The sequence below is a fragment of the Panthera tigris genome, chromosome A2, assembly GCF_018350195.1.
Source record: "Panthera tigris isolate Pti1 chromosome A2, P.tigris_Pti1_mat1.1, whole genome shotgun sequence".
Classification (NCBI taxonomy): Eukaryota; Metazoa; Chordata; class Mammalia; order Carnivora; family Felidae; genus Panthera; species Panthera tigris.
This window is the reverse complement of record NC_056661.1, coordinates 33,306,669-33,315,644: the sequence shown is the minus strand read 5'-3', so window position 1 is coordinate 33,315,644 and position 8,976 is coordinate 33,306,669. Positions and strand designations below refer to the sequence as shown.

General features: G+C 46.7%; 1 protein-coding gene across 9 annotated transcripts in view; it reads left to right on the top strand.

Moving 5' to 3' along the window:
• The first annotated feature begins 795 nt into the window (after positions 1 to 795).
• Positions 796 to 8,976, top strand: part of MAGI1 (membrane associated guanylate kinase, WW and PDZ domain containing 1) — a 629,340-nt gene continuing 621,159 nt past the window's right edge. For all 9 annotated transcript variants that reach the window (XM_042979370.1, XM_042979366.1, XM_042979371.1 and 6 more), the window contains exon 1: positions 796 to 1,136. In XM_042979370.1, coding sequence (XP_042835304.1) covers positions 824 to 1,136 — 313 coding nt within the window. In that variant the 5' untranslated portion in view covers positions 796 to 823. The remainder of the gene's footprint in view (positions 1,137 to 8,976) is intronic.

Below are 8,976 nucleotides of genomic sequence, written 5' to 3'. Positions count from 1 at the left end.
CACGTGCGCGTCCCCCTAGCCCCAAGTGATTGGCTGGCTCTAGGGCAAGGCAAGAAAAGGAGGAATAAGAAGGGTGCTTGGAGGGCAGTGAGTTGCCGTCTGCAAGATCGGTTTTAGGACCCAACGGGAAGCACACTGGAATCTCTCCCTTCGGGAAGGAGAGGTGGGGCGGGCCGGCCGGCAGGCGGCCGCGGGGCGCATGCGCGCGCGTCTCCTCTCGCCGGCCGCTGCGCTCGGCGGCGCGGAATAGAATGAACTGTAACAAAACAAGCCGAGCCTTTGTATCTGCTTAAAGGGGCCGCAGGCACTTCCCTCCTGTCCCCCCCCAACCCCCGCTCGGCTACCGCGTCTCCAGGGCTCCCAGCAACTGTCTGGAAGGGCTTCCCTCACCCTCAGGAACAGCCCGCCAGCGAGGGAAGGCGAGCCAGGCGGGAGGAAAAGAGAAGACACCGCGTTTCTAAGAGGCAAGAAAGGAAGGAAGGAAGGAAAAAAAATAACCCGAGCGGCGCAGAGTGGACTCTGGTCCCGGAGAGAACGGTCGGGCGCCGGAACGTGGACCGAGAAGCACCGGAATGCAAACAAAGCTCGCGGGCGCCTGTGCAGGGCTCGCGGGGAAGACCAGAAAGTTTGTTTTATGATGGCTTGAGTGAGCGAGTGTGTGCAGGGGAGCGAGGCTGCCAAGTTTCTCCCTCCCGTTGCGTTATTTGGGGGGAGATGTCCCTCCCATGAACCAGCGGGGGGGCCTGGGGGCTTGTGCTGTGGGGGGCACCTGTCTCTCATTTATTATTTTTTTGTGGGGGGAGGAGGGGTGTAACAGCCCATCATGTCGAGAGTGATCCAGAAGAAGAACCACTGGACTAGCAAGGTTCACGAATGCACCGTGAGACGGGGACCCCAGGGCGAGCTGGGGGTGACGGTGCTGGGGGGCGCGGAGAACGGGGAGTTTCCGTATGTCGGAGCGGTGGCCGCGGCCGAGGCGGCGGGGCTTCCCGGCGGCGGCGAGGGCCCTTGGCTGGGCGAGGGGGAGCTGCTTCTGGAGGTGCAGGGGATCCGGGTGTCCGGCTTGCCCCGCTATGACGTGCTGGGAGTCATCGACAGCTGCAAGGAGGCCGTCACCTTCAAAGCCGTCAGACAAGGTAAGACGGGACGCGCCTCCCGGAGGCGCCCGCAAAACGGGGAGCGGCCTGCGGAGAGCCCCCCGCCGCATCTCGATTTCCCGCGTTCCTCCTCCGAGCGCAGCTTAGAGGGGAAGTTGGGGTCGTGCGCCCTGTCGTGGTGAAATGAGCAAAGTTGTTGAGAGGTTGTGGATTGTTTGCCCACCTGCGTTGGAAAGAGGGGGCTGGGTTTCCTCCGGGCAGCGGAGAGACTTTTCCCAGGCCCGGTTTGCCAACCTGTTATCTCAGCCACCGAGTACAGCGCGGCTTGTCTGCGCGAGGAGGCTTGGGAAACCGAGTCAGGGGCAAAGTGGACGGTCTCTAGGCTTCTCGGAGGAGTGATGCAGCAGGCGCTGCCGCTGCGTTCTTTTGCTACTTATCTGTTGCCAGACCCGGAGAATGGGTATGAACGAGAAGAGGGGTCTGTGGTTACTGACCTCCTCCGTCGGGAAATCTTCCCCAGGGCATCCCTCCAGGTGGGCTGGGGCGTGACCACCCTGCGGTTCCTATGCCCGCCTCCTGAGGATCCTGCATTCACCCCAGAGCTGGATGACGCATGTGTCTCCACCGTGTGGCCCAGCCCCAGGCGTGGGGGGTGGGGGTGGGGAGGAGGGAAAGAAGGAGTATTTCTGTCTGCGCGAATCTAGCCCAAGTTTATGCTGCCTTCTCCGCCACCACCATCATCATTGTTGATGATGATAATGGTGGCTACTATTCACTGTTAGCTTACTACGTGCCAGGCTCTGTGTTGAATGCTTTCCTTGGGCTATTTTGCTCTGACTGACAATTCTGTGATCGGGTTTTTTTTATAAACCCCATGTTACAGATAAGGAAACTGGGACTGATATTGCATAAGTTATTTGCCCAAGGTCACACAGATACCAGAAGTGAGGGTTTCAGTCAATGCAAGCCTTAAGCTCTAGGAGAAAGAGGTGGGGGCGGGGTGGGGGGGTGGATATGACCCTCCTGGACTGGGGGGCTTGTTTTCTGGGGAGGGAATGAAGGCAGATGCCTCTCTCAGAAGCCAGCTTTTTTGATGGTTGCTGGTGGTGGGGAATCCCTCCTGCCTGAGTTTAGTGCTGGCAAGGGGTTATCCTTGCATCAGTCCAACAGAGAAGGACTTGATTCCCTTAAAGCATCCCTTGCACCACCGAGTGCCATGACATAGGTTCTCCCGCATGAAAGCACCAGAGGAGGTGGCAAAGTTGAGCGTGGTGAAAAGTTCCCATATGTGCTGCGGGCCTGGAAGGGCACGTGGCAGCTGGAGGAATGTGTTAAAGGAAAGGAAGTCTGGGCTGGGCTGAGCTGAGCAGATCGTTGGAAGCAGGCCCGTTCCAGATGAAACAGAGGAGGGGGACAGAAGGAATTGTCAGGCCTTTTGGTAGTTTGGGGAGCGATGGACTGACATTTATAGAAAGCCCCCTCCATTTATGTCCTCATCTTCCACTTGGACACCTCCTCCAAGAAGCCCTCCAGCATCCTGCCAAGCTGAACAAACCCTTCTTCCTTTGGACTCCCCTAAATGTGTACTTTGTAGTTTTTTACTTACTCTGATCTATGAGTTAGGCCCCTCCTCATTTCCATACTAGGTGGCAAGCTTACTGGAGAGAGACTGTGCCTTATTCATTGTGCATCTCCCCAGGCTTTGCTTGAGGTCTAACACCTCCTTCCCCTGAGAGTATGTCCTCATCTGTAAACTGGCGTTTGTTTGGGTATTACATAAGATGATAAGTGGAAAGTGTGCAGAGCAGTGCCTGGCACATAGTAAGTGCCCAATAAAGAAGATATATTATGTTGAATTCACTTTGACCAGTTATTTCTCAGTCTAGCTTTTAGCGCTAGGATCCTGGATTATGAACTTAATGCCTGTACCTGGATTGTTAGGACTTCATAGAACTATAGAGAAAACACTGTGTCAAAGCAGTTGGTGAGAGCAGCTACAGGTGTCAGCATTTTGGAGAAAGGGTTGGAGGAAAGGCAGGGGTACCTACCCATCTATTTTCTGCCTAGTGGGTCCTATGTGGGGGCTTGTGTTTAATGTGCAAGATAATGCATGTGGCTGACCCTCTGTCCACCAGTCATCAAAGATCAAGAGACATAATGCCAGGCTGTCTCACCATGGAACTAAGGAAGGATTGGTCAGATAATCAAGTGTGTTTGAAATCAGACACCTCTGGATTGAAAGGAAACTGTACTGTCACCAAATGTTATTTGCCTTCATCTAGAACCATTCTATGTGCTGCACAGTACTGTTCCTAGCAGGTGTGTGTGTGTGTGTGTGTGTGTGTGTGTGTGTGTGTGTGTAAATCTACTTGTTCTACTCAAGATAGCATTAAGATGTGGATGGAATCCATTGCAGTGTGAAAGCTATTTTATGTAATAATTACATGGGTACAGTTCTTTCAACATCTTCATTACAGAAACATGGCACTGGAGAGCATTTCACTAATCTTCTGTTCCCCTTCATGGCGAGAATATGATTTAAATTCTGTGACAGAATTGCTCTTACTATGTCTTCATTACTGTGTTTGAATCATATTAGGTAGGCTCATCCTTGGTACGTGGTAAAGGAAAATGTTACTTTTTTCCGCACCCTGAGCTAGCCACTCCCAGGGACACAGGGCACTTTGGGTGCCATCTGTATGGAAATGTCACGGTCTTCCTGTGGGAGAAAATTCTGTTTCTATTTCATGGCAGCTCCCTGGAAAGATGCACAGACTAAAATAGTCTGTAGCAAATGGTATTATATGAAGCAGGACTGAATTGTGAAGGAACCAAGCTCCATGGGTCTACCAGTTTGGACTTGGTTCATTTTAGATGGAGGAGACAGTCTTTTGTTACAAGGTGCTTAAAAAAATGTATGGATACCTGTCTATGTTATATACAATGTGTTATTTTGTATCTATAATATAGCATGTATATACTTGTTATGCTTTATAAGTATATATTATGTTCATCTGTGGTGAAATGCACAGATCTTCACTATGTAGTTTGGTGAGTTTTGACAAATGTATATGTTTATTTTATGTTCACTCAAATCAATATCTAGAATATTCCCATTACCTCACAAATTTCCCTCCTGCCCCTTTCCAGTCCATTCCCCACACTTCCTCCACACTTCCTCCACACTTCCTCCACACTTCCTCCAGAAGCAAAGGCTGTCCTATTTCTTTTACCATGGATAAGTTTTTTTTTTTATTATTATTGAAGTTCCTATCAATGAAATAAAGCTCTACACACTCTTTGGTGTTGGGCTTTTTTTTTTTTTTTTTTTGCTGAACAAAATATTTTGGAGATTTCATATTGTGTGTATCATTCTTCTTTTCCTCCTCCTCCTCCTCCTCCTCCCCCTCCTCCTCCTTCTTCCTCTTTTTAAAGATTTTAAGTAATCTCTCCACCTAATGTGGGGCTCGAACTCACAACCCTAGATCAAGAGTTAAATGTTCTACTGACTGAGCCAGTCCAGTGCCCCTCATTGTTCTTTTTTATTGTTGAGTAGTATTCCATTGTAGGTATGTGTATATACCAGGTTTTTTTTTTTCATACATATATATATATATATACACACACATACATACACACACATATGTATATATATACATATACATATATATGTGTGTGTGTATATATATATATATATATATATATATATATGTATATATGTATAATCTCAAGCAGGCTCTGCACTTTCAGTGTGGGAGCCTGACATGGGGCTTGAACCCACAAAGTGTGAAATCATGACCTGAGCTGAAATGAAGAGTCAGACACTTAACTCACTGAACCACCCAGGAGTTCCTGTACATACCAGTTTTTAAAATATTTTTGCTTGTCAGTAAACATTTGGGCTATTGATCCCTTTTGGCTATTATGAATTGAGATGCCAGAAATATTCCAGTCGCTCCACATTTTTGCCAGTCTTTAATCATCCCTGTCTTTTGAATTCTAGTGTATGTGGAAAAAGAAAATAAGGTAATTAAGGATACTTTGCCATCGGATACAAGCTAAGCGCTTGCTTTAGAATGTGCCCGGTCCTTGGCTAAGCTAGTACTCTGTGGACATTTTGTCTTTTATTCCTCACAACTGGAATCAGATGTCAGAAACTGAGGTCCAGAGTTTGGGTAGCCTTTCCGAGGGTCATACAAGTAGCCGAAGTAGAGCTGGAACTCGACCGTGTTGGATTCCAAAAGCCCATGCTTCTCACTGCTCCATCGGTGGGCCAGTAGGGCCTCCAGACCAGTGGCCGTGGCATCACCTGGGAACTGGTTAGATGTGCTAATTTCCTACTGATTCTGAACCTCAGGAGGCGGGGCCAATGGGGCGGTTGTTAACAAGCCCTCAGGTGATTCTGAGGCTCACTTTTGAGACTCACTGTCCTAAGGTACACTAACCCTGAGCCTATGGTGCAGGACACAGGTGTCCTGGGCTCCCAGAACAGGCTCTGCCAGCTTGTGTTACCCTCTCTGGCAAATCACCCTCTTTGGGTGTAAGTGTCATCATTTTTTCTTTTCCTTTTTTTTTTTTTTTTGTAAGTCTATTTTGAGAGAGAGAGAGAGAGAGAGAGAGAGAGAGAGAGAGAGAAGCAGAAAGAGAGGGAGAGAGAAAGAATCCCAAGCAGGCTCTGCACTGTCATTGTGGAGCCCCGTGAGTGCGGAGCCCGATGTGGGGCTCGAACTCACAAACCATGAGATCATGACCTGGGCTGAAACCAAGAGTCAGATGCTTAACGGACGGAGCCACCCAGGTGCCCCTCTTCATTTCTTTTGTGCCCAAAATAAACGGGTGCGCCGTGGATGTCCTTTGCACTCATAAAATGCTGCAATCCCATGAATAACCCAGACTCCAAAAGTTGAAAATGGTGTGATTGTAGTTTCCCAAACTGGTCACATTATAGGTCATGCTTACATATTTTCGTAGGTGAAGTTTGTGGCTTTGCAAATTACCCAGAAGCCGAAACTGTCCACAATTTAGACAGAATGGAGACAATAAATAAGACACAACTTAAAAACCACACCACCGCCACCGGCCCCTTTCCCTCACTATCATGAGGGAATTATGACCACATGCGATTGAAAATAGTTCTTTGTGCCTTTTTGTGTTTTGTTTTGATGTTGTGTGTTTATTTTGACCAGCTGGGATATACTACAACAGCTCTGTAACGAAATGATTCTCATTTTGAGACAGTGGCCCGCCTGTCTTGGTGTCCCGTGAATTCTGCTCCAGGGTCCCTGGGTTTGCTTTCTCTTCCCCCCAGATGGTCACAAGATTGATTCTTTTCCTTTGTGTCAGGTCGTGTGCTGCTAAATGTTTAATAACCGGCTGCCGTGGAGACAAGCCCCAGATCTGTGGCCTGAGTTCGGAGGAGATGCATGTAATTGGTTCTCCAGGGCCGGTGTGAGCTGGTCCTAGCACATCACTGACCCTGTATAAGATGGCTCTGGAGTCTCATGCCGTCCCCTCATCCTGTTTTGTGACTTCATGGCCTTGTCACAGGTTCGCATTATCTTCTGTTTCTTCTTTTGTTAACATTTTTATTTATGTTAAAGTGATCTCTGTGCCCAGCAGGCGGTTGGTTGAGCTCCTGATCCCGAGATCAAGAGTCACAGATATTACCAGCTGAGCCAGCCAGGCTCCCCTTGTGTCTTCTTGATTGTCTGCCTCGCCTCCCCCTAGAATGTAAAACACGGTTGCCTCACTTGTTCACCCTGCTGTTTCTCAGGGCCTAAGATAGTACCTGGGCAAATCCTAGGTGCTCACTAAAATTTGTTGGACGCATGAATGGATTTTCCTTTGTTGCTTGTTATTTGTATGGCAAGACTAGGTGGTGTTGTATGTAGACTAGGCCGTCTACATCTTTCCCCTTTTATTCTCTATTCATCTTTTATTTCTTCTAATTTAAGACCCTGATACGTTTTTTTTTTTCCCCATTACCAGATCTTCCAATCAGCTGATTCCCTGTGTCTCATAATTTGTATTGACCCACAAGTTTAATGAATTACCCTGAAGTGTTCCTGCCTATTGACTTTCACTGGAGTTTCAGAAGTGAAATTTCAGATACTGAGCAGACAGGATGATGGGGGGCTTTTCAGTTTTCTGTTGATGTGGGATCTGCTGTGTGTCAGCATCCATAAGAATGACACCTTACCTCTGTTTTCTTGTTGCATTGTCCCTGTGTACAATTTTTCCAGCCAACAGCAAATCAGATCATTGCTGCAGAAAACAGTCTGATTTTTGTCCTCTCTTGCTCTTAAATTGTGCTTTGTGTTTATATGTCTTTTTTTTTTTAACTTAAACTTTCAAAATCAATCTTTTTATTCTCCGTGCTAAAAGACCACTCTCTGAAGGATATTTTTAGGTTACACTGTGGAACATTCCACAGCTTTTATGAAAAAATAATGCAAGGACAGGCGACCCAACTTGTCCATTGTTTCCAGTGGCCATCCTTTGCCAATGGCTATGTTATTTAAAAATAGATTAACTTGACCTTATGAGGCAATGCCATACAGTTGGCTCACTGCATTTGTTGGCATTCATTACCCAGCTGGTTTCAGATGGCAGAATTGATGATATCCACCAAGGGGAATTAAGTGGTTTATAAGAGAAAACATTCTGACATCTCCTTACCACAAGGGTTTACATGAAGGATGTTGCTTTATAAACGATGGTTATTTAATGCAAAACACCGGTGTCTGATGTTAGTGGTCCCTTCCTTGAGTTTGTATATATGTGTAACAGGATATACTGATTTTTGTATACACTGAGAATAAAGGCTGTCAAATTGGTTAAGGGCTGACATTCACATCCTAAAAAAGTGGGTTATGGCATTTTCGCCTATCTTTATGCAGCTTCTGTGTGAGATCAATAACCTTGAAAAATCCCTCGTAAACACTGGAGCTTTGCTATACTGCACCCCTATGGATGTCTGCATTGATATCGTATTTCTTGTGAATTTGTTTTGGTGTTTCCACAAACAAACCCCCGTGATATCAAGGACACGCCTATCATATTGATGTCTGCTCTATCATCAAGTGTCCTGTGTTGAGTCCATCGTGTTCTGGATGCTAACCTTTCTGAAGGCATGTAGCAACATTAGGAGATGGAATTTGAACATTTTATGATTAAATAATCATCTTCTCTTTTTATGGCTAAGTAATTGAAGAACGGAGTAATCCATTACTTATAATCATTTCTGTCATCCTTATCTCAGAGTGAAAACCGACGTCCTTACAGTGACTCACAAGGTCCCCGTGATCTGGCCTATGACATTTCTTGTCTCTCCCCATCCATGGCCTCCTAGTCCCCACCTCGACATCTAGAAGGCTTGCGCCCTCATGAATTTCAAGTTTTTACCACATATCACCTTCTCAGTGACACCTCCTTTGCCCACATTATTGAAAGCCTTAACTCCACCTACTTGTCACTCCCCATAACCTTTTTCTGCTTTATTCCACTCCATTTTACATAGATCATTTCAAGATAAGTAAAATCCTGATTTTGTCTCTCCTAGAATAGAAGTTCTCAAAGGGCAGGGATGTTCTCGATTTGTTCACTGCTATATTCCTAGTACCGAAAATAGTGCCTGGTACATAGTAGGTGCTCAAGTATTTGTTGAGCATCCACTGGCAAATTGAGAACTAGAATCAATCTCTCCTGAGCTTGGTTGCCTCTGAAAATTCCCATATTTGATAGTCTCTGACCATGTGGGTAACTCGTGATGGGTCACATCAACCTTGATCAAGGTTTGTCATTTGCAGGCTGCGGATGTGGCCAAGTAGAGCTTAGATGATTGATCCAGGATTCTTTTTTAAAAATTTTTATCTATCTG